This window comes from Cannabis sativa, chromosome 9 (genome assembly GCF_029168945.1).
Source record: "Cannabis sativa cultivar Pink pepper isolate KNU-18-1 chromosome 9, ASM2916894v1, whole genome shotgun sequence".
Lineage (NCBI taxonomy): Eukaryota > Viridiplantae > Streptophyta > Magnoliopsida > Rosales > Cannabaceae > Cannabis > Cannabis sativa.
The window spans coordinates 59088112-59113154 of NC_083609.1; the positions used below are offsets into that span (position 1 = coordinate 59088112).

The 25043-nt window shown below is 29.1% G+C and overlaps 6 protein-coding genes across 6 annotated transcripts; 4 read left to right on the forward strand and 2 right to left on the reverse strand.

Annotated features, from left to right (window-relative positions):
* Positions 1-4714: 4714 nt before the first annotated feature.
* Positions 4715-5195, reverse strand: LOC115723994 (blue copper protein-like). The gene is made up of 2 exons (XM_030653451.2): positions 5029-5195; positions 4715-4939 (listed from the first exon to the last, which is right to left on the reverse strand). The coding sequence occupies exons 1-2, from the start codon at positions 5189-5191 to the stop codon at positions 4737-4739; spliced, it is 366 nt and encodes a 121-aa protein (XP_030509311.2). The 5' UTR covers positions 5192-5195; the 3' UTR covers positions 4715-4736.
* Positions 5196-7360: 2165 nt separating this feature from the next.
* LOC115723995 (mavicyanin-like) lies at positions 7361-8016 on the reverse strand. The gene is made up of 2 exons (XM_030653452.2): positions 7777-8016; positions 7361-7661 (listed from the first exon to the last, which is right to left on the reverse strand). The coding sequence occupies exons 1-2, from the start codon at positions 7952-7954 to the stop codon at positions 7450-7452; spliced, it is 390 nt and encodes a 129-aa protein (XP_030509312.2). The 5' UTR covers positions 7955-8016; the 3' UTR covers positions 7361-7449.
* A 5240-nt stretch (positions 8017-13256) lies between these two features.
* LOC133031543 (blue copper protein-like) lies at positions 13257-14175 on the forward strand. Its single transcript, XM_061105068.1, has 2 exons — positions 13257-13419; positions 13508-14175. The coding sequence occupies exons 1-2, from the start codon at positions 13257-13259 to the stop codon at positions 13708-13710; spliced, it is 366 nt and encodes a 121-aa protein (XP_060961051.1). The 3' UTR covers positions 13711-14175.
* Positions 14176-16425: 2250 nt separating this feature from the next.
* Positions 16426-17594, forward strand: LOC133030816 (blue copper protein-like). The gene is made up of 2 exons (XM_061103724.1): positions 16426-16635; positions 16726-17594. Exons 1-2 carry the CDS (start codon positions 16473-16475, stop codon positions 16926-16928), a joined length of 366 nt encoding a protein of 121 aa, XP_060959707.1. The 5' UTR covers positions 16426-16472; the 3' UTR covers positions 16929-17594.
* Positions 17595-19609: 2015 nt separating this feature from the next.
* Positions 19610-20341, forward strand: LOC133030817 (blue copper protein-like). The gene is made up of 2 exons (XM_061103725.1): positions 19610-19830; positions 19949-20341. The coding sequence occupies exons 1-2, from the start codon at positions 19668-19670 to the stop codon at positions 20149-20151; spliced, it is 366 nt and encodes a 121-aa protein (XP_060959708.1). The 5' UTR covers positions 19610-19667; the 3' UTR covers positions 20152-20341.
* A 3160-nt stretch (positions 20342-23501) lies between these two features.
* Positions 23502-24676, forward strand: LOC133030818 (blue copper protein-like). The gene is made up of 2 exons (XM_061103726.1): positions 23502-23721; positions 23855-24676. Exons 1-2 carry the CDS (start codon positions 23559-23561, stop codon positions 24055-24057), a joined length of 366 nt encoding a protein of 121 aa, XP_060959709.1. The 5' UTR covers positions 23502-23558; the 3' UTR covers positions 24058-24676.
* Positions 24677-25043: the final 367 nt, after the last annotated feature.

Genomic DNA, 25043 nt, shown 5'->3' on the forward strand with positions numbered 1-25043 from the left:
CTGATATTGCCTTCTTCAACTTTTCCGTTCTTTTTTTCAATATTTTCTTCTTTTTTTTTTATTCCAAACATGTAAAGCCGCACCTACCTTCCTTGTTTTTACTTTAAACCCCCCGGAGAAACCACCCTTTCCTCATTATTCCACACCCTCTCCACTATCTCCTCACATTCAGGCTCTTCACACCAAGCTTCTTCAAAGTGGAATCGACTCTTCCGCTTCACCTTACCACACCTTTCCCGTTCTGCATCAAGCGGCATATCCACTACCAATGGTCTATGATCCGATTCCCACCAGTCTAAAACCATAATGTCAGCTCCATCAAAATTCAGCAACCATTCCTCATTGCATAATCCCCTATCTAACCTCTCCATAACCGGATTTAGCTCATGTCCATTACACCAAGTTAGATCTATTTTTGAAGAGCAGAAATCAATTAATCTACATTCATCAATCACTGTCCTAAAGTCCTCCATTGCCACATCCCTTCTAATTCGACCTCCCTCCTTTTCCGATAAACTCACAACTTCATTGAAATCCCCTACACACAGCCACGGCCCTATAATTTCCTCCTTAAGATTTCTTAACAATTCCCATGAGAACTTCCTTTGCGCAGCATCAGGATGCCCATAAAAACAAGTTAAAGTCCAAGGAAAGAAATCCTTGCCTGCCACCCTTGCAAGTATATGACTTGGCGAACTTGAATCAACTCTCACACTTATCTCCTCTTTCCACAATAGTAATAAACCCCCACTCATACCAACTCTATCCACATCCCAAAAATTCTGTCCAAAATTTAACTTTAAACATAAATTCTGAGCTTGTATTCTAGTTAATTTACTCTCAGCTAGAAAAAATGATACTCGGGTCATGATCCCGAACGTGGGACTGAAGAGCACGCAATGTCCAAGGATTCCCAATACCTTGGACATTCCAACTAAGCATTTTTATTGCTCTCGGCGGTCTTGCCTAGCAAGACTCGCTGCTTCATCATTTGAAAATTGAGATGAGAAATCAGTACAATTAGAAATACTCACCTCAGCGTCAATCACCCCCGCACCTGAACCATTGACAGCCTCAACACCGAAAACAAATGGCTGCCCCATTGTGTTAAAATCCACACCCCCTCGTGAGGTTGCAACCATACCCGAGATCGCACCAGACCCCATTGCTCTTCCTTTGCCATGATTACGTGCCCTATTCTTAATCGAAACTTTTTTCCTACTTCCCTGCCCACTCAATTTGCCCAACTTCTCTCCCTCACCATTATGAATATTCACTACCCCAGAAGCCGAACTAATCCCCTGGTCACAAGCAATTTGTTTCCCTTTTAGAAGTGCCCGACGTTCTCTCTCCTCCTCAGTCTCACTAGCAGACCCTCCATTTTTCCTTTTCTTTGCTTCATTCTCAGTCCCTTCTGTACCTTGCTCATGAATCGAGTCCCCTAGCTGACCATCATGTTCTGTTATAGCAGCCCTCCTTAGGTGATTAATATTGTTTGTGTGAGACTGGCCCAATGAATTGAACTGAGTAGTATTCAAAACCCCCACCCGCTAATTTGATTCATATCACTTAAACACGTCACCTTTACTCCATTGCCACATGGCATATTAGCTGAATTAGTTCCCTCCCCCACGATTGAACCCTTGTCACACATAACCGCTCCACTACTCTTGACAGTTACAGGGAGATGTTCTCTCGGAGCCTTCTCCTCAGCAGTTTCTCTTGCCGGCGGCACCACCTCAAAGCATCCATCAGAACTATTCATTGTCGTCATCCTTTCCCCTCTGCTTTCCCCGATCGGCCTAGTTTGTGCCTGCTCTTGTGCTTGACTCTGGCTAAAAGCACTAAAGCAATGAGGTGTGGGATCGTCATCTCGCAACCATTGTCCATACCGAGGAACAAGCTGTCCATCTACAGACATTTCCATTGAAACCTCCTTACTACATTCTCTCTTTTCATGTCCCCACACTCCACAGGCAAAACAAAGTGTAGGTAATCGTTCAAACTTCAACTGAATCCAATATTTCCTTCCTCCACACGGAATATACCTTCCCACAAAAATACTCTGATTTAAAGGAAAGCCGATTTTCATTCTCACAAATCCATTCAAAAACATCCTACTCTCATTAATCCACCGAATTTCCTGAATGTCTCCAGCCATCTCCCCCAAACGAGTCACATTAGCTCTAGTGAAAGCTTTAATGGGCCAACCTTTCATCTTCACCCAACAATTGACCTTGTCAAGCTCTCTCTCCACTGACCTGAACTAGGCCATCTTTCCAGCAATAAAAGTCCACCATTAAAGATCCATGGTTGCTTACTCAGAATTCCCTTAGCTTCCTCTTGATTCTTAAACGTTATCCCCACAAAAGAATCATCTTCTTCCTCTGCTAAAACCTTAACTTCCCATTCTCCAATACCTTTCCACATACGACTAAAGATTGTTGTAAACAATGATTCCTTAATTTCTCTCTTAGCAATCATTCTTCCTACCAATGAATGTTCACCAAAAGATGAAGCAGCCTCCTCATTCTCCTCCCAATCCTCCTCACTGTTAACTCCCATCTTACTTGTCATTGATACTATATCCTCCACCGTCTCACTCAGATCCCCCCCACATCCTCTAGTAGCCATACACATCAGTAATACCAAAAGATCGATCATATTGCAGTTCAAACACTGTAGCACTAAGCAGGGTCCTTCAGACCATAACAATATATGATGTTAGGCAAGCCAAATAATTAACTCATGTATTGATATTGACATCAATAATATAAAATTTTCTCTTCATTTCTATTTTTGTTCCCTCCAAATTTTGACATGTATTACTTATATCTCCTGAATTATTTAGACTATTAAAATATTTCTTCCAAACTAAAAATTGCTATTGTTACAATATATTTAAAATCTACTTATTTAATTTAATAATAAGGTCCTTTAATAATATCAGAAACCTTATTACAATATTCGACTGATTAATTTAAAAATTTATATAATTGACTAAAAATTTGAAAAAAAATTACAAAAATATATCGACACAAAAAAAAAATATATTTTTACTCTGAACTTTTTTATTTACAAAAATAACACTTCAACAAAAATAATAATTAAACCATTTTTTTATATAGTTTATTTATAAATTGTATTATTATTTTGTCATGAGGTTGTTTTTCTGGTTAATTATATAGTTTATTTATAATTACCGTGAGTTTGAATTCTCGTTATTTTTTTAGTAGTTTAGTATTTTTGCTGAGTAAAATGTATATATATGTAATTTTAAAACTTTACAAAATATTTTTGAAAACTTCCTTTAATTTAATACAAAAAGCCACATTACACTACCTAAACAAATTTCAATTAGGGATGAAAATTGCACTTGTAGTGGGGTCTGTGGGTACCGACCCCTAATGAGGTGGGGATTTCTGGCCTAAATGAGGAATGGGGCACTTTCTATCCCTGAATATTATGAGATAATAGCCCCATTTCTGTTTAATTTTTATTTTTAGATGACATTGTCTATTTCAAATTATTAACATAAATAATATTTTAAAAACAATTTTACATATTTTATTCATAATTTTATTTTATTTTTTTAAAAATGAGTCCCCAATGGGTAATATTAGGCACAGTTGAGCTAGATAGCTTTTAGCTTTTTAGATTTACTAGCAAACCAAGTTTGAACAGCAGTAAAAAAAATCATGCCATAACCTATCATAGTCCATGGATTACTAAAATACCCTAATGTTCACATTCTTAAAAAAAAAATATTGTAGATGACCGAGTTGAAAATATCCATAAATTTCATATAAGAAATGATCATATACTATTTAGTTTAGATTTTTTAGTATTGTATCCACAATTAGTGGAGGAGGGTTAAAATATTTCCCATTGATATTTTAAGATTAAAGAGATAGAGCAATTGGGAAACACTTAAGAGATTTAGAGGTTGTTTGACTTTACAGTTTAAATATAGTTTTCTGTTTTTTAAAGCTGAAAACAGTTTTTAAAAACTATTAGGAGTCGTTTGGCAAAAATTTTTAAAACTGTTTTTTAAAAATTGAATTTTTAAAAACTAGAAAACAGAAAACATCGAAATGTTGTTTTTAATTTTCAAAAACAATTTTAGTTGTCTAACATATTATATTTTATATTTTGCTCACATACTCGAATCTTAAACCCGAAACCATAACCGAACCTAAACCCGGATGAGTTAATGTCATGGTATGATGACAAAATATTAATTTTTTTTCTTAAGAAAAAATATAAAAACAGTTTTTAAAAATTTGTGCCAAACACTATTAAATTTTTAAAATGACAAAAACCTGTTTTCTATTCTCATTTTTAAAAACACAATTTTAAATACTAAAAACTGAAAACACAACCAAACAAGCTCTTAGAATTTTATCTTGTTTCTATTTTATTGATATGAATATTATTATTAAGCATAAATAGTATCTAACATACTCTAAAACCTTTCAACATTTCTCTATCAATATGTGTTTTGAGACTATAGATACATATTAATTCATTGTGAAAAATTATTATATAAAATAGTGGATTAATAATATTATATATGCATTTATGACTACTTAAAAATGAAATAAATAACAATTAACATAAAAATTAAAGAAGAGTATTATATCTACGAAAAGGCCAAAAATTTTGAAAATTTTATTAATAAGCTCATAAATGTGATAATAGAAATTACATTGATTGTTATAATGTAATTAAATTACTCATTTAACATTAATAGTGAGTTTTTGACCCTTGGCACAATCATCCTTTACACTGCTAATAAAATATTTGGCTCCAGAACTTCTTAGTGGGATTACATCATTTCCACTCGTCAATGGAACACTCTGTCCTGAATAGCAATTTGCATAGTCACTTATTTGATTCACTTGAACCACATTATGAGCTCCCTTTGTATACCTGAACACTACACAACACAAAAATATACAAAATAAAAATTAATCCACAATATATATTTGTGTATAATTTATGTGTATAGATATCATTTATATTTACCGAGCGAGTCGCGAACTGTAAAAGTCTTGGTTGCGGCCCAAGCATTGTAATTAACACCAGGATTCCATCCAGCTGAATCGCCAACTATGTAATCAACTGCATAGCAAACATTCACAGCCATTGCAAATACAAAAATTGCTACAAGTGGAAATGACTTTGCCATTTTTCTTTTTTGAATAATTATAATTTGTATATATAAATGAATATATGAAAATTGTGTAAGAACTGATTAATATTGCTTTGTAAATTCTTTATGTTTGCACATATATTTATAGTGCTTTGCATGGGAGAGAGTAGTAATGTAGTGATCGAAGAAATCAAATCTTTTGCAATAATTTAATTAATTAATTAAATGCAATTAATATAAATATTTACTCTAATTAATTAATGATATTTTTTTTGGTAGATTTAATGTAATTTACTTAAATATTATATATGGGTTTTCTACTTACCGAACAAATTCTCCATGTATTATTTTCGTATTAAACCTTATTATTAATTGTGATTTATATTTTGTATATAATTTTACTTTGTAATTGTTCATGGTTTGCACATATATTTCTCTTAATTATAATGCCATAGGAAGAGAGTGATGAGCCAATCAAATTTTTTAATTTAATTGCCTAATTAATGCATACATATTTTTTTGGAATATTTCTTTTATTGGTTTTGTACCAAATTATACAATTAATTGTTTTCCGTTTAACTAGAAATGTGGAATCATATTGTATTAATTATACCAATAATTAAGAATTTTTCACGATTTAATACAATATTTTACATTTTAGAAAGTTAAAAAAAAAATATTCATTGATATATATTAATTATACATGTTAACTTTCCTATATAATTCAAAATAGATTCATATTTGTATTCAATAAATATATCTCTACAAGGATATAACAATAATTAAAATACATATATTTATGTGAAAAGTGAATCAAAATTATTTTTAGGGAATATAAAAAAAAATAAAAAATTTAATGATATCATGTTTTAATTAATTCTTTACAAAAGAATATATTAACTTCCATAATTGTTAAAAGATAGGATTAGTGTTTAGTATCTATATTAGTGTAATTAAGTATCATATATAAAAAAAAAATATTTTTTAGAAAATATGAAGGTGTTGGACACTACTAATGCTCAATAACAATACTCATATCTTTTCCAATTGCAATAAAATAAAATAATGGCGTGTTTTTTTTAAAAAAAAATTACTTCCAAATAAATAATAAGAAAATTTGTGGTAAAAATCCTCAAAAAAGTTTAAATTTTTCCCAAACTTCAAAAATAGCAGCAATAGTCCTACGCTCACATTTTTTTTTATAATTTTGGTAGTCCATATTTTAACTAGTCCATTAACTTATTCAAAATTATCACATGTTGAAGCGTTATTAGAAATTAGGAACTATGTGCATCAAATTTTCCCTAATAATATAATGCATGCATTTGTAATATGCCTTCTAATCAAAGTTTATTTTCGTTAAAGTAGCTGTGGTATAGTTCTTTTAAATAAAAAGATCTTCATTAGTATCATTCTTGGAAAGTTGTTCCTGAAAAGTTAGGTGTCTCCCGGATGTTGTTCCAGATAATTAACTTGTCCATTCTGAAAAAATCTTGTGGAATGATAGTTGAGTATAGAAGGGAGTTCATGGATAACTACCATGTCCACTCCGAGTCCAATCTTTAGGAAAGCTAGCCTCACTCTGGGATGGAGTTCTAGTTAGTTAGTTGTCCCCCCTGGAATGGTAGTTCCAAATAGTCGACTTTAGCAGGCTCAATCCTATCCGAAAGCGTCAGGGAGTGTCATTAGTTCGTGAGTTCGAAAGCTCATATATGTTCCCGAAGGCTCTAATACTTAAGCTGGCGTTGGGACTGGAGACTTTCCTTAAAGAGGTGTTGGTTAAGTTAGTTATTTCTTAATATTAGAGACATGAAAAAAGTGAGACACATATAAGGCCAAAGTGACGTATCTTAAAGAATTTCATGGCATGACAAGGACCATACGAGTTTTTGAGAAGTGTTGGGATTACAAGCCATTCAACTAATCCAAAGAAAGGATGAAGGCTGTCTTGATGTCGATTGTTTGTTAGATCAAATAAGAACTTCATTGTTGTATGATAGTGTTGATGGCATCTCGTTTGTATTTCGTGAGGCTAATAGAGTAGCTCATGTTTTAGCCAATTATGCTTTGACTAACAAAGCTAGTGCCATGTGAATTGGGGTTGAGCCCTCATGTGCAAGTCAAGAAATCTCTCTTGACATGCCTAATCATGTTTGATTGTGTTAGTGTTATTAATGAAAATTTCCTTTTCAAAAAAAAAAAAACATATCAATACATGAGTAACAAATGTAATGTGCCATCATTATTATTATTGATCTCAAATCTGAAAACAATAAATTACAGTGTGTTTTTAACTAAATAGGAATAACATTAATAGAAAGTTTCATGCCCAAATCACAATGACCAGGAATACCACAAATAAACCATCTATTTCCAAGCTTGTCGAGGGCAATTTGGTCATTTCCACTTGTAAATGTCTTCCCTAATTCATTTGATGTACGGCAATTTGTGAAACCATTTTCATCAACCTCAACTACATTGTGTACTCCAACAGGATACTTGAAAACTGTATTTACATAATTAAAAAAAAAAATTATATATATTTTAAAAATCTCATCAACAATATAAATAAACATATAGTAATTGATGAAGAAATATATACATATAAGTGTAATTATTACCAAGTGTGTCCCCAATTTTAAAAGTCTTGTCTTTTGACCAAGCTTGGTAATCAAAAGAAGTGGTCCAACCAGTTCCATCTCCAACTGTGATCTCTGTTGCAGAACAAATATTATTCATCACTGCAGCAACAAAAATGGCTACAAACAATACTCTAACATTAACAAAGGACAAACCCATTGTAAATAAATAATTATATATTTATTTATGATATAATTTTGTATATCTACTTGTTATTGTGTAAATAATTTGTATTTGGAGATTATATTTATAGTGGAGAACAAATCTAATTTTTGCAATTTATTAGCCTAGTTAATATTTGAGATTTACAAAATAAAAATCATTGATACATATGTATATTTCTTTCTCTTTTTGTGGGGTGAAATATTCTACTCTTTTTTTTCCACTATTAGGAGGATCACATTGTGTTAATATTGAATTAACATTTTAGGATTTTTGCACAATATTATACAAATATTTTCAACTTTTCTTTTTTTTTTAAAAAAAAAAAAAAAATTAGAAAGTGGATTACATTGTTTTTTGTATTACTATATATATACAATGATATATTTTGTACAAGATTATACCATTAATTACATTTTATATGAAAAGTTGGATTGATATTATTCCTAAAATGATAATATAATATTAGTTAGCTACTTTAATTGAAGTTTCTGATAAGATTTTGTTTTTTAAAATAAAAATGTTGTAAATACGTTAAGGATTGGATGTCAATTCACGAATATAACAAATTAGAGTGTTTATCGATTTATTTAGGATCTTAAAGGAGAATCTCATGGAAGTGGTAACTCAATTTTTTAAGAAAGATTAATTGTGGGAGTTAAGAGTTCCGCCTAAAGTTAAGGATTTGATTTTGGAGCGTTGCTTTCTAATTGTCTTCCTACTCGAGTCCAATTAAGTGGGAATTAACATGTGTCTCTCTTTTCTTTTCTTTTTTTTTTGTTGTGTCCATGATGTTTACGGGTTTATATATAAAAAAAAATACAAGCGTAAATTATAGAATACAAAATATTATTAGAAGTTAAATAAAATATTAAATTGGTCTCCATCAGGGCAGGAATTAATATTTCAGGGACAAAAAATGATCCTCATCCCTTACAAATGGTTATGGTTTAGATGGGGACGATTTTTAAATTACCATCCCCATCCCCTTAAGTTAATTATATAATCATATATGTCTGAATAACTATTGGTAATGGTACGGGTAATTACCAATGATCATTGGAGAAAAATCATAGTTACTCGTAATAGTTAATAGTAGTAATTTTCTTTTAAAAAAATAATTCATTATAATAATATAATTAAATTTTGATAAAATCTAATTAAACAACATTCTAAATGCTTTCCAACCTACATATTTATTTATTGTTAAAAAATATTAAGTAAACACATCAAAACAAAGAAAAAAAATCACAATATTAATCATAAATTTGGAAGTAAATCGAAAATATAATATGATCACATAAAAATAGAATAAATTAAATATATACTTAAAAAAATATTTAATATATGTATATATCGGGACAGGTAAGGAGACATATATGCTACTATCATACCCACACCAGACTCACATATGTGTGGTGCGGTTATTCCTTGCCTTAGTTATTTTCTCTATTTGAACAGTGGACATCTCTACCATCCCCGTTCCATTTTATAATTAGACGGAAAATTTTTACTCCAAGAGTGAGTCCTGCAGGTCCATCCCCATAGGTAAAAAGTGTATCTTTAATTAATGTATACCGCTACAAAAAATCTTACTTTTAGTCTAAAAGTAAGAAAATTGTGACTAATTATAAATTATTATTCCTTTCTTGTGGCTAAAAGGTCCGTGGCTAAATGTATTAGTCACAAAAATTACAATTTGTTGTGACTAAATGTATTTTTGGTCACAATACTTGTTGTGATTAAAACTAAATTAGTGACAACTTGTAACTAAATATTATGTTTTAGTCACAAGTAATATTTTGTTGTGACTAAAAGTAACATTAGTCACTGTAAAATTATGTTGTGACTAAAAGTTATCACTAAAAGTACCAATGTATCCAATAATCAATGGTTAAAAGAGAAAAGATAATAATTCACTTAAATCTGCAAATTGGATATATTACCTCAAGTTATATGGTTATATTGTAATTTAATGATCAAATCACACTCAAATCTAATTATATCGTGGCTTTTTAAACGTGCACCTAAAGAAAAAAGATCTTAAAGCTAGAATTGCAATATGTATATGACCAATAAGTAGATGAACATGTGTGATTTTGCTATTTTAGAGTTTATTAATCATTTGTAATGGTTTTTCTGTTATGCATTTGTAGGAGTTGTTGGCGATTAACGCTGTAAATATGGGTTGGGCTTTTTGATACACCACACGAAACCAGCACAAGTCTAAGAGGCACGAGCACGATCTGACACAAAAAAATATGGGCTTAAGCACGACACGACACGACAAGCAAGCACGAATATAAAAGCTCAAAAAATATGACACAAATAAATATAATTTTTTAATTTTGTACTTCATAATTATATATTTTGATATTTATATACATATTTTTATTTTAAAAAATAATTTTTACTAAAGTTTATTTATATGTAACACTATTTATATGTATACTTTAAAAAAAATGTTAATATTATAAATATATTGTACATATATGTTATAAATTATATTATAATACAAATATATTAATAATATATCAAATTAAATAAAAGTCGAAGCCCATATCTTTTTCTTAACCTGCTCCCTCTATTTTGCTCTTCTCACTCTCTTCTTAACTTGCTCTATGCTCCTCTCTCATTTTTTTTAGAGGAAATTACACTTAGTATGGGATTTTAAAAGTTCTTATGATAAATATGGCACATTTAAGTTTGGCCAATTTATATGGTATTTTTTTGTTTTTAGGTTTTTGTATAGTATTTGATATGCCATATATATGTAATTAGGTTTCTAAATCCCATATTTACTGTTTTTATTTGTTTAGGAAGTTTTATTTGTCATTGATGCCGGAAAAGTCACCGGAGTTCTTTGCGGTCTTGGGAAAAGTCACCGGAGTAGCGGTCGGTGTCGGAAAAGTCGTCGGAGTTGCTGCCGGCGCCGGAAAATTCGTCGGAATTGGCATTTTCGCCGGAAAAATCACTGAAAAATCACCAAGAAACCGGTTTCTTGAAGTCTAAGAAACCGGTTTCTTGGTGATTTTTCCGTTGACAATGCCAATTCTGACGACTAATCTGACGCTAGCAGCTACTCCGGCGACTTCTCCGACGACATTTACTTGAAAAGTCTTCAGAATTGGCATAGTCGCCGGAAAAATTACCAAGAAACTGGTTTCTGGTTTCTTGATGAAGAAACCAGTTTTTTGGTAATTTTTCCGGTAATTTTTCTGACGACAATGGCAATTATGACGAATTTTCTAGCATTGGTAGCAACTCTGACGACTAATACACCGACATCTACTCCGGTGACTTTTTCAGTACCGACAGTAAACTCTGAGAAATTCGTCAAAATTGGCATTGTCACCGGAAAAATTATCGGACTAATCACCAAGAAACTGGTTTTTTTCGGTTTCTTGATGAAGAAACCAGTTTCTTGGTAATTTTTTTTGTATTTTTTTTTCTCTATTTGGTTGATTGATGAAACTGGTTTCAATTATTTTCAGTGTATATCACTTTTGTTTTGTTTTCATAATCTTTATTATTGTTGTGTAACAAAATTAGTTCCTTGATGAAGAAACCACTTTCTTGGTGAAGAAACCAGTTTCTTGATGAAAAAACCACTTTCTTGGTGATTTTTCTAATGATTTTGCTGGCGACAATGCCAATTCTGACGACTTTTTTTACGCCGGCAATAACTCTGGCGATTTTTCCAACACCAGGAACTACTCCGGCAACTTTTTCAAGACCGACATCAAACTCCAGAATAGTCGTCGGACTTGGCATTGTCACCGGTAAAATTACCGGAAAAATCACCAAGAAACCGGTTTCTAACATCAAGAAACTAGTTTCTTGGTGATTTTTCCAGCGACAATGCTAATTCTGATGACTTTTTCGGCGCCGGCAGCAACTCCGGCGACTTTTCCGGCGCCAGCGACTACTCCGACGACTTTTCTGGTGTCGGCAGTAAACTCCGATAACTTTTCCAGCACAAGTGACAACTTCGGCAATCACTATAGTATTATTTGTTTTATTTTTTTAAAAAAATAAATATGAAGAGAATTTTAATATTTTTTATGGTAATTTAATTAAGTTTTTATTTTTTATGAATTTTAAATTCAGATTTTTTTTTAATGTCTTATATGGTTTTTTTTAGAAAAAAACCCATATTTTTAGTTTGATTGGTTAAATAATGCCATATTTAGTGGCATTTACTTTTTATGCCATATTTATCATAACCTTAATAATTTTTCCCATATTTTTAAAAATAGCCCTTTTTTTTATCTCAGGTGAGGCATTACTGTTTCGAGCTCCTTCATTGTAGGTGGTGAACATGGCCCGTTAAAAAAATCCATTGGTCAGTCTAACGAAGCCCGTTTAAAGCATGATTTGGGCCCGGGCCCGGCACGATTTTTTCGTGCCCATGGGCCGGGCTGGGCTTGACCTATGGAAATATGGGCCAGCACGGCACGACCCATAATTCTATACGAGCCAGCACGACACGACCCACATTTTTCGGGCTTTTTGAAAACGGGTCGGGCTGGGCCGTGTGCCAACACGATTTTACAGCTCTGTTGGTGATTAATAAGATATATCTTCATAAAAATAAGATTCGAATGTTCGAATTCCTCTCCCCTAATATCAAAAATAAAAATAAAAAATAAGGCTATGTTTTCTTCTTTTTTTTTTAAAAAAAAAAAAAAAACTACTATATTAAGTGTAATTTCTCATGTATGCAGTATGCTATATATACTTATGAATTTTATATAATTAAAAAATTTTAGGATTTTTTTTAAATATAATATTTAACATTTTATAATTAATGCATATATAAAAATTTGATTGGTTCAAACTCTTCCCATGGCAATACATATAAAGAGAAAATATATGTGCAAAGTAAAATATAAAAATGATACAAAATATATAAAATAAAAAACACAATTAATAAGGTCTTTAATTACAATCAAATAAAAACAATACATGCATACAGAATTTGTTCGGTAAAGAACCCATATATATAATTAAGTAAATTACATTAAATCTACGAAATCAATGGCAAGAGAAAAATTATGAATTAATTACAGTCAAATATTTATATATTAATTAATTGGATAATTAATTGCATTTAATTAATTAAATTATTGCAAAAGATTTGATTTGCTCGATCACTACACTACTGATCTCTCCCATATGCAAAACACTATAAATATATGTTAAACATAAAGAATTCACAAAGCAATTTTAAATTCTTGCACAATTTTCACATATTCATATACTTAAATATTTAAATTATAATTATTCAAAAAGAAAAATGGCAAAGTCATTTCCACTTGTAGCAATTTTTGTTTTTGCAATGGCTGTGAATGTTTGCTATGCAGTTGATTACATAGTTGGCGATTCAGCTGGATGGAACCCTGGTGTTGATTACAATGCTTGGGCCGCAAGCAAGACTTTCACAGTTCGCGACTCGCTCGGTAAGTATAATGATACGTGTACACATAAATTACACACAAATATATATTATGGATTAATAATTATTTTGTATATTTTTGTGTTGTGTAGTGTTCAGGTACACAAAGGGAGCTCATAATGTGGTTCAAGTGAATCAAATAAGTGACTATGCAAATTGCTATTCAGGACAGAGTGTTCCATTGACAAGTGGAAATGATGTAATCCCACTAAGAAGTTCTGGAGCCAAATACTTTATTAGCAGTGTAAAGGATGATTGTGCCAAGGGTCAAAAACTCACTATTAATGTTAAATGAGTAATTTAATTACATTATAACAATCAATGTAATTTCTATTATCACATTTATGAGCTTATTAATAAATTTTTCAAAATTTTTGGTTGGGTATATAAATTAAAATTTTTACTCTTGAATTTTAATATATGCTAAATTATATTTTTTAAATTATTTTAGTTAAATTTTTTCTATGAATTATTAAAATTAATATTATTTAATTTAAAAAATTTTGTCAGAAAAACCTAAATTCAACAATTTCAACCAAACATAATTTCTTATATATATACATTCCTAATTTGTTATTATCATAAAATTCGCATTTAATACTATTAATACAATATTAAAATGTTCATATATAATAACCGATATTGTATTAATTGTCTTTTACGTGTACATCTATCGTTGATTATCATGCCAGTCTAAATCCAGTGAACTGACAAATCAGGGAATAAACTTTCGAACATATAATTAAGATTATATTCTACTGTGCTGACAACACTATAATCATTAACAAATTCATATATTCTGGACTTAAATAGAATTCATACATTATATGTATAAAATAAATCATGTGAACTATGCAACATAAAATGTTATTTCTGATCTTTATTAATAAGTAAATCTCATTATATTGAAAATGAGTTTTATTTAAGGCACAAAACCCAATACCAACTGTCTTCTTTCTGTTATGTTGTTACAGTTTGTTATTTTGTCTGTTAAAGCTGTTTTCCCTTTCAGTTGTACTGTTCTGTTAATTGGTTGGTTGTATATATTGTACTCTCCTTCCAATGCAATACAACATCTTTCATTCCCTCTTTCAATCGATCTTTCTCTGTTCCTTTCTATCTTTCTCTGTTTCTTTCTCTCTCTGTTTCTTTCTTGCTTTCATGTTCATTCTTTGAACATCAATGGCTAGGAAATTCAAGTCTCCTAACTGTGTGAGTATCCTAGAGAGAGAGATGAATGTTTGGTTTTTATTTGTTTAGGGGTAAAATTGAATGAGAAAAATAGTGTAAGTATATTTTGCATGATGCAAAATATGCTAGCATATTTTTAGTTGATAAATTAATTTTAAGCATATAATATCAAATTTCCCATATAATATGATAACATAAAAACAGAATAAATTAAATATATAATTAATAAAATATATGTGATATATGTATATTTCGGGACAGGTAAGAGACATATATGCTAATATCATACTCACACCATACTCACACCATACTCACATATGTGCGGTGCGGTTATTCTTTGCCCCAGTTATTTTCTCCATTTGAACAGTGGACATCTCTACCATTCCCGCTTCATTCTATATTTAGACAAAAAAAATTTACTCCCATTAAGGGTGAGTTTCGCAGGTCTATCCCCATAGGTAAAATGTGTATTCGTAATGTATATCAATATATTCAATAATTCAATGGTTAAAAGAGAAAAGATAATAATTCACTTAAATCTATAAATTAGATATATTACCTCAAGTAGTTTATTGATCATTTGTAATGATTTTTCTGTTATGCATTTATAGGAGTTGTTGGTGATTAATAAAATATATTTTTTTCTTGAGAAATTAAAAAATGCATGACAAACTAAAATAATAAGCTATGTTTGTGGTTATAGGCATAGTTTAATAGTTTTACATTTATGGCGTGTTTACTAAACTGTAATTGGAATTAGAATAATCAATGGGAGAAATGTATTAGTTTAAAATAGAAAATAATCGGAAACAATATTTTATTATGATGTTTACTAAACTGTCCGGAAAGAAAACCAGAATCATATTATTTTGTTTATATAACTAGGAAAGGTAATCGGAATGCTTTAAGTTGACAAAATTACCATTATTAGAACATGTAATTATTTTTTATTTATAGATTTTTAAGGGGTATATTTATCTTTTTCATTTTTAATTAATAAAATTAAAATAAATTAAGTAAGAAAAGAGAAAGGCATTCCTTATAAAAATGGGGAGAACATTTTCCTTTGTTTTCTCCCTAATTTGTGTGGGTCCCACTTGTTTTTCCCTTTCCAAAATTTAGTAAACAATTGTATGGGAATCAATACGATATCATTCATCCCATTCCCTTCAAAGATGGAATTCCTCTCCCCTAGTATCAAAATAAAAATAAGTCTATGTTTTCTGTTTTTTGTTTTTTTTGTTTAAAAAGAAGTTTAAAATACGATATTAAGTATAATTTCTCATGTATGCTATATATACTTATGAATTTTATAATTAACAATTTTTAGGATTTTTTTTAAATATAATATTAACATTTTATAATTAATGCATATATAAAAATTTGATTGGTTCAAACTCTTCCCATGGCAATATATATAAAGAGAAAATATATGCATGTGCAAATTAAGTAAAATATAAAAATGATGATACAAAATATATAAAATATAAAACACAATTAATAAGGTCTTTAATTACAATCAAATAAAAACAATACATGCATACAGAATTTGTTCAGTAAAGAACCCATATATATAATTAAGTAAATTACATTAAATCTACGAATTCAATGGCAAAAGAAAATATTATGAATTAATTACAGTCAAATATTTATATATTAATTAATTGGATAATTAATTGCATTTAATTAATTAAATTATTGCAAAAGATTTGATTTGCTCGATCACTACACTACTGATCTCTCCCATATGCAAAACACTATAAATATATGTGCAAACATGAAGAATTTACAAAGCAATTTTTAAATTCTTGCACAATTTTCATATATTCATTTATATCTATACATTATAATTATTCAATAAAAAAAATGGGAAAGTCATTTCCACTTGTAGCAATTTTTGTTTTTGCAATGGCTGTGAATGTTTGCTATGCAGTTGATTACATAGTTGGTGATTCAGCTGGATGGAACCCTGCTGTTGATTTCAATGCTTGGGCCGCAAGCAAGACTTTTACAGTTCGCGACTCGCTCGGTAAATAAAAATGATATGTATACACATAAATTACACACAAATATATGTTATGGATTAATTTTTTATTTTGTATATTTTTGTGTTGTATAGTGTTCAGGTATACAAAGGGAGCCCATAATGTGGTTCAAGTGAATCAAATAAGTGACTATGCAAATTGCTATTCTGGACAGAGTGTTCCATTGACAAGTGGAAATGATGTAATCCCACTAAGGAGTTCTGGAGCCAAATACTTTATTAGCAGTGTAAAGGATGACTGTGCCAAGGGTCAAAAACTCACTATTAATGTTAAATGAGAAATTTAATTACATTATAACAATCAATGTAATTTTAATTATGACATTTATGAGCTTATTAATAAAATTTTCAAAATTTTTGGTTGGGTATATAAATTAAAATTTTTACTCTTGAATTTTAATATATGCTAAATTATATTTTTTTAATTATTTTAGTTAAATTTTTTCTATGAATTATTAAAATTAATATTATTTAATTTAAAAAATTTTGTCAGAAAAACCTAAATTCAACAATTTCAACCAAACATAATTTCTTATATATATACATTCCTAATTTGTTATTATCATAAAATTCGCATTTAATACTATTAATACAATATTAAAATGTTCATATATAATAACCGATATTGTATTAATTGTCTTTTACGTGTACATCTATCGTTGATTATCATGCCAGTCTAAATCCAGTGAACTGACAAATCAGGGAATAAACTTTCGAACATATAATTAAGATTATATTCTACTGTGCTGACAACACTATAATCATTAACAAATTCATATGTTCTGGACTTAAATAGAATTTATACATTATATGTATATAATCATGAAATAAATCATGTGAACTATTCAACATAAAATGTTATTTCTGATCTTTATTAATAAGTAAATCTGATTATATTGAAAATGAGTTTTATTTAGGGCACAAAATCCAACAACTGTCTTCTTTCTGCTATGTTGTTACAGTTTGTTATTTTGTCTGTTAAAGTTGTTTTCCCTTTCAGTTGTATTGTTCTGTTAATTGGTTGGTTGTATATATTGTACTCTTCTTCCAATGCAATACAACATCTTTCATTCCCTCTTTCAATCGAACTTTCTCTGTTCCTTTCTATCTTTCTCTATTTCCTTCTCTCTCTGTTTCTTTCTTGCTTTCATGTTCATTCTTTGAACATATTCTAGAGAGAGAGATGAATGTTTGGTTTTTATTTGTTTAGGGGTAAAATTGAATGAGAAAAATGGTGTAAGTATATTTTGCATGATGCAAAATATGCTAGCATATTTTTAGTGGATAAATTAATTTTAAGCATATAATATCAAATTTCCCATATAATATGATAACATAAAAACAGAATAAATTAAATATATAATTAATAAAATATATGTGATATATGTATATTTCGGGACAGGTAAAGAGACATATATGCTAATATCATACTCACACCATACTCACATATGTGCGGTGCGGTTATTCCTTGCCCCAGTTATTTTCTCCATTTGAACAGTAGACATCTCTACCATTCCCGCTTCATTCTATATTTAGACGGAAAATTTTTACTCCCATTAAGGGTGAGTTTCGCAGGTCTATCCCCATAGGTAAAATGTGTATTCTTAATGTATATCAATATATCTAATAATTCAATGGTTAAAAGAGAAAAGATAATAATTCTCTTAAATCTATAAATTAGATATATTACCTCAAGTTTATTAATCATTTGTAATGATTTTTCTGTTATGCATGCATTTGTAGGAGTTGTTGGTGATTAATAAAATATATTTTTTTCTTGAGAAATTAAAAAATGCATGACCAACTAAAATAATAAGCTATGTTTGTGGTTATAGGCATAGTTTAATAGTTTTACATTTATGGCGCGTTTACTAAATTGTAATTGGAATTAGAATAATCAATTAGAGAAATGTATTGGTTTAAAATAGAAAATAATCAGAAACAATATTTTATTATGATGTTTACTAAAGTACTGTCCGAAAAGAAAACCAGAATCATATTATTTTGTTTACATAACTAGGAAAGGTAATCGGAATGCTTTAAGTTGACAAAATTACCATTATTAGAACATGTAATTATTTTTTGTTTATAGATTTTTAAGGGGTATATTTGTCTTTTTTATTTTTAATCAATAAAATTAAAATTAAAATAAATTAAGTAAGGAAAGGGAAATGCATTCCCTATAAAAATGGGGGGAGAATCTTTCCCTTTGTTTTCTCCCTAATTTGTGTGGGTCCACTAGTTTTTTCCTTTCCAAAATTTAGTAAACAATTGTATGAGAATCAATACCATAGCATTCATTCTCATTTCCTTCAAAGATGGAATTCCTCTCCCCTAGTATCAAAATACAAATAAAAGTAAGGCTATGTTTTCTGTTTTTTTTTTTTTTTTTTGTTTAAAAAAAAGTTTAAAATACGATACTAAGTATAATTTCTCATGTATGCTATATATACTTATGAATTTTATAATTAACAATTTTTAGGATTTTTTTTAAATATAATATTAACATTTTATAATTAATGCATATATAAAAATTTGATTGGTTCAAACTCTTTCCATGGCAATATATATAAAGAGAAAATATATGCATGTGCAAATTAAGTAAAATATAAAAATGATGATACGAAATATATAAAATATAAAACACAATTAATAAGGTCTTTAATTACAATCAAATAAAAACAATACATGCATACAGAATTTGTTCAGTAAAGAACCCATATATATAATTAAGTAAATTACATTAAATCTACGAATTCAATGGCAAAAGAAAAAATTATGAATTAATTACAGTCAAATATTAATATATTAATTAATTGGATAATTAATTGCATTTAATTAATTAAATTATTGCAAAAGATTTGGTTTTGCTCGATCACTACATTACTAGTCTCTCCCATGCAAAGCACTATAAATATATGTGCAAACATGAAGAATTTACAAAGCAATAGTAAGTTCTTACACAATTTTCATATATTCATTTATATATATAAATTATAATTATTCAAAAAAGAAAAATGGGACAGTCATTTCCACTTGTAGCAATTTTTGTTTTTGCAATGGCTGTGAATGTTTGCTATGCAGTTGATTACATTGTTGGTGATTCAGCTGGATGGAACACTGGTGTTGATTTCAATGCTTGGGCCGCAAGCAAGACTTTCACAGTTCGTGACTCGCTCGGTAAGTATAAATAATACGTATATATACACATAAATCACACACAAATATGATATGTGCTTTAGTTTTGCTTGATATATTATGGATTAAATTTTATTTTGTATATTTTTGTGTTGTATAGTGTTCAGGTATACAAAGGGAGCTCATAATGTGGTTCAAGTGAATCAAATAAGTGACTATGCAAATTGCTATTCAGGACAGAGTGTTCCATTGACGAGTGGAAATGATGTAATCCCACTAAGAAGTTCTGGAGCCAAATACTTTATTAGCAGTGTAAAGGATGATTGTGCCAAGGGTCAAAAACTCACTATTAATGTTAAATGACTAATTTAATTACATTATAACAATCAATGTAATTTCTATTATCACATTTATGAGCTTATTAATAAAATTTTCAAAATTTTTGGTTGGGTATATAATGTTTTTCATTTTTATTTAGCTAATTAAAATTTTTACTCTTGAATTTTAATATATGCTAAATTATATTTTTTAAGTTATTTTAGTTAAATTTTTTCTATGAATTATTAAAATTAATATTATTTAATTTAAAAAATTTTGTCAAAAAAATCTAAATTCAACAATTTCAATAAAACATAATTTCTTATATATATATATACATTCCTAATTTGTTATTATCATAAAATTCGCATTTAATACTATTAATACAATATTCAAATGTTCATATATAATAATCGATATTGTATTAATTGTCTTTTACGTGTACATCTATCGCTGATTATCATGCCAGTGTAAATCCAGCGAACTGACAAATCAGGGAATAAACTTTCGAACATACAATTAAGATTATATTTCACTGTGCTGACAACACTATAATCATTAACAAATTCATATGTTCTGGACTTAAATAGAATTCATACATTATATGTATATAATTATGAAATAAATCATGTGAACCATGCAACATAAAATGTTATTTCTGATCTTTATTAATAAGTAAATCTGATTATATTGAAAATGAGTTTTATTTAGGGCACAAAACTCAACACCAATCTTCTTTCTGTTATGTTGGTTGTTACAGTTTGTTATTTTGTATGTTAAAGTTGTTTTCCCTTTCAGTTGTATTGTTCTCTTAATTGGTTGGTTGTATATATTGTACTCTTCTTCCAATGCAATACAACATCTTTCATTCCCTCTTTCAATCAATCTTTTCTGTTTCTTTCTTGCTTTCATGTTCATTCTTTGAACATCAATGGCTAGGAGATTCAAGTATCCTAACAGTGTGAGTATCCTAGAGAGAGAGATGGATGTTTGGTTTTTATTTGTTTAGGGGTAAAATTGAATGAGAAAAATGGTGTAAGTATATTTTACATGATGCAAAATATGCTAGCATATTTTTAGTGGATAAATTTGTAACTCCCTTTCTGTTATGTTGGTTGTTACAGTTTGTTATTTGTAGGGTCAGTCATCAGTCCATGAAGCAGCTAGAGTGACGTACTCGTGTATAAGAGTCATTATTCCGTGGGTGTAAGGACCCAATGGAGGCTTGAAGCGGGGACGTTACAAATGGTATGAGAGCCTTGACCCAGTCGGAAGTGTGGTCGACGAGGACGTCAGACCCCGTAAGGGGGGTGATTGTGACAGTCAGTAGTCTCGTGATCCGTAAGGGGAAACACCGGGTAAGCTGTGCAATCCCACATCGCCTGGGGAAGGTCAAGTGGGATGATTCTGAGACTGTGTAGGTATGGGACTACACAGTTGAAAAGAGCTTAAATGGATTGATTGGTACTACCTATATAAACAAGGTGCATCTTGTTTTTCGGTAGCCCATCTCGAAAGAACTCCACAGTTAAGCGTGCTTGACCTGGGGCAATTTTAGGATGGGTGACCTCCTGGGAGGTTTTCCCAGGAAGCGTGTGAGTGAGGACAAAGCACGCTGAAAACACTCGTGTTGGTCTGTAGGGTCAGTCATCAGTCCATGAAGCAGCCAGAGTGACTCGTGTATAAGAGTCATTATTCTGTGGGTGTAAGGACCCAATGGAGGCTTGAAGCGGGGACGTTACAAAATTAATTTTAAGCATATAATATCAAATTTCTCATATAATATGATAACATAAAAACAGAATAAATAAAATATATGTGATATATGTATATTTCGGGACACGTAAAGGGACATATATGCTAATATCATACCCACACCATACTCACATATGTGCGGTGCGGTTATTCCTTGCCCCAGTTATTTTCTCCATTTGAACAGTGAACATCTCTACCATTCCCGCTTCATTCTATATTTAGACAGAAAATTTTTACTCTCATTAAGGGTGAGTTTCGCAGGTCTATCCCCATAGGTAAAATGTGTATTCTTAATGTATATCAATATATCCAATAATTCAATGGTTAAAAGAGAAAAGATAATAATTCACTTAAATCTATAAATTAGATATATTACCTCAAGTAGTTTATTGATCATTTGTAATGATTTTTCTATTATGCATTTGTAGGAGTTGTTGGTGATTAATAAAATATATTTTTTTCTTGAGAAATTAAAAAATGCATGACAAACTAAAATAATAAGCTATGTTTGTGGTTATAGGCATAGTTTAATAGTTTTACATTTATGGCGCGTTTACTAAACTGTAATTGGAATCAGAATAATCAATGAGAGAAATGTATTGGTTTAAAATAGAAAATAATCAGAAATAATATTTTATTATGATGTTTACTAAACTGTCCGGAAAGAAAACCAGAATCATATTATTTTGTTTACATAACTAGGAAAGGTAATCGGAATGCTTTAAGTTGACAAAATTACCATTATTAGAACATGTAATTATTTTTTGTTTATAGATTTTTAAGGGGTATATTTGTCTTTTTTATTTTTAATCAATAAAATTAAAATTAAAATAAATTAAGTAAGGAAAGGGAAATGCATTCTCTATAAAAATGGGGGGAGAATCTTTCTCTTTGTTTTCTCCCTAATTTGTGTGGGTCCATCAGTTTTTCCCTTTCCAAAATTTAGTAAACAATCGTATGGGAATCAATACTATACCATTCATTCTCATTCCCTTCAAAAATGGAATTCCTCTCCCCTAGTATCAAAATAAAAATAAAAATAAAGCTATGTTTTCTGTTTTTTTTTTTTTTGTTTAAAAAAAAGTTTAAAATACGATATTAAGTATAATTTCTCATGTATGCTATATATACTTATATGAATTTTATAATTAACAATTTTTAGGATTTTTTTTAAAATATAATATTAACATTTTATAATTAATGCATATATAAAAATTTGATTGGTTCAAACTTCCCATGGCAATATATATAAAGAGAAAATATATGCATGTGCAAATTAAGTAAAATATAAAAATGATGATACAAAATATATAAAATATAAAACACAATTAATAAGGTCTTTAATTACAATCAAATAAAAACAATACATGCATATACAGAATTTGTTCGGTAAAGAACCCATATATATAATTAAGTAAATTACATTAAATCTACGAATTCAATGGCAAAAGAAAAAATTATGAATTAATTACAGTCAAATATTTATATATTAATTAATTGGATAATTAATTGCATTTAATTAATTAAATTATTGCAAAAGATTTGGTTTTGCTGGATCACTACATTACTAGTCTCTCCCATGCAAAGCACTATAAATATATGTGCAAACATGAAGAATTTACAAAGCAATATTAATCAGTTCTTACACAATTTTCTTATATTCATTTATAAAAATTATAATTATTCAAAAAAGAAAAATGGCAAAGTCATTTCCACTTGTAGCAATTTTTGTTTTTGCAATGGGTTTGAATGTTTGCTATGCAGTTGATTACATTGTTGGTGATTCAGCTGGATGGAACCCTGCTGTTGATTTCAATGCTTGGGCCGCAAGCAAGACTTTCACAGTTCGCGACTCGCTCGGTATGTATAATAATATGTGTACACATAAATTACACACAAATATGATACATGCATGCTTTAGTCGATCTTCATGATCGATTATATTGTATATATTATGGGTTAATTTTTATTTTGTATTTTTTGTGTTGTATAGTGTTCAGGTATACAAAGGGAGCTCATAATGTGGTTCAAGTGAATCAAATAAGTGACTATGCAAATTGCTATTCAGGACAGAGTGTTCCATTGACGAGTGGTAATGATGTAATCCCATTAAGAAGTTCTGGAGCCAAATACTTTATTAGCAGTGTAAAGGATGATTGTGCCAAGGGTCAAAAACTCACTATTAATGTTAAATGAGTAATTTAATTACATTATAACAGTCAATGTAATTTTAATTATGTCCTTAATGAGCTTATTAATAAAATTTTCAAAATTTTTGGTCGTTGCATATATAATGCATGCTTTTTATTTTTATTTAATTTTTACCTTTGAACTTTATATGTTAAATTATCTATGAATTATTGAAATTAATATTATTAGATTTAAGGATTTTTGTTTAAAAATTCTAAATTCAATAAAACATAATTTAAATGTCAAAGTTTTTGAGCTAAATCTCTAATAATTTGCTTTTATTAATTTCATTATATATATATTCATCACTATCAATAATAATATTTTAACAATTCTCATATAATTAATATATATATTCCTAATTTGTTATTATCATAAAATTCGCATTTAATACTATTAATACAATATTGTGTATATATAATGTCCATATATAATAACCGTTATTGTATAATTAATTAATTGTCTTTTACGTTTACATCTATGACATTAATACACATATCTAAGATAAAATCTCACGTAAATTTATATAGATAGAGATCATTAAGGTGTTTTTTTTAATATAAGTTTTGAAACAGTATATTATATAGTACCTAACAATAATTAAATAAATTCTTTAGCAAAAGAATAATAATTAAATAAATTATAAAGAAAAAAGTGCATCCTATATAGATAGTATAATTAGCATTTGTGTAACTTTTGTTAATTTTATTATTTTAACTTTTATATATCTATTACCCCTAAAAATTATACTTTTTCTTAATAAATCCAACGAAGTATATTAACGGCAAAACATAGGAACTTAGGATATATAACATTCAATAAGGACGGCACAATTAATTAATTAATATTAATTATAAAATTAATAATCACTAATTAATTATATTATATATTTTTATGTACTCGTCCTTTTACTAGCTAGCTTGGTAACATTCAGCTTATAAATTTTGTTATTTAGTTATTATATTAAAATATTATTTTAAGTAAAATATTCA

What these genes read in the sequence shown, in the direction of transcription:
- LOC133030816 (XM_061103724.1), top strand. Translation starts at nt 16,473, where the DNA reads ATGGGAAAGTCATTTCCACTTGTAGCAATTTTTGTTTTTGCAATGGCT. An exon ending in TACAGTTCGCGACTCGCTCG is followed by an intron (nt 16,636 to 16,725) that starts GTAAATAAAAAT and finishes TGTGTTGTATAG; the next exon opens with TGTTCAGGTATACAAAGGGA.
- LOC115723994 (XM_030653451.2), bottom strand. Translation starts at nt 5,191, where the DNA reads ATGGCAAAGTCATTTCCACTTGTAGCAATTTTTGTATTTGCAATGGCT. An exon ending in TACAGTTCGCGACTCGCTCG is followed by an intron (nt 4,940 to 5,028) that starts GTAAATATAAAT and finishes TGTGTTGTGTAG; the next exon opens with TGTTCAGGTATACAAAGGGA.
- LOC133031543 (XM_061105068.1), top strand. Translation starts at nt 13,257, where the DNA reads ATGGCAAAGTCATTTCCACTTGTAGCAATTTTTGTTTTTGCAATGGCT. An exon ending in CACAGTTCGCGACTCGCTCG is followed by an intron (nt 13,420 to 13,507) that starts GTAAGTATAATG and finishes TGTGTTGTGTAG; the next exon opens with TGTTCAGGTACACAAAGGGA.
- LOC133030818 (XM_061103726.1), top strand. Translation starts at nt 23,559, where the DNA reads ATGGCAAAGTCATTTCCACTTGTAGCAATTTTTGTTTTTGCAATGGGT. An exon ending in CACAGTTCGCGACTCGCTCG is followed by an intron (nt 23,722 to 23,854) that starts GTATGTATAATA and finishes TGTGTTGTATAG; the next exon opens with TGTTCAGGTATACAAAGGGA.
- LOC115723995 (XM_030653452.2), bottom strand. Translation starts at nt 7,954, where the DNA reads ATGGGTTTGTCCTTTGTTAATGTTAGAGTATTGTTTGTAGCCATTTTT. An exon ending in TAAAATTGGGGACACACTTG is followed by an intron (nt 7,662 to 7,776) that starts GTAATAATTACA and finishes ATGTAAATACAG; the next exon opens with TTTTCAAGTATCCTGTTGGA.
- LOC133030817 (XM_061103725.1), top strand. Translation starts at nt 19,668, where the DNA reads ATGGGACAGTCATTTCCACTTGTAGCAATTTTTGTTTTTGCAATGGCT. An exon ending in CACAGTTCGTGACTCGCTCG is followed by an intron (nt 19,831 to 19,948) that starts GTAAGTATAAAT and finishes TGTGTTGTATAG; the next exon opens with TGTTCAGGTATACAAAGGGA.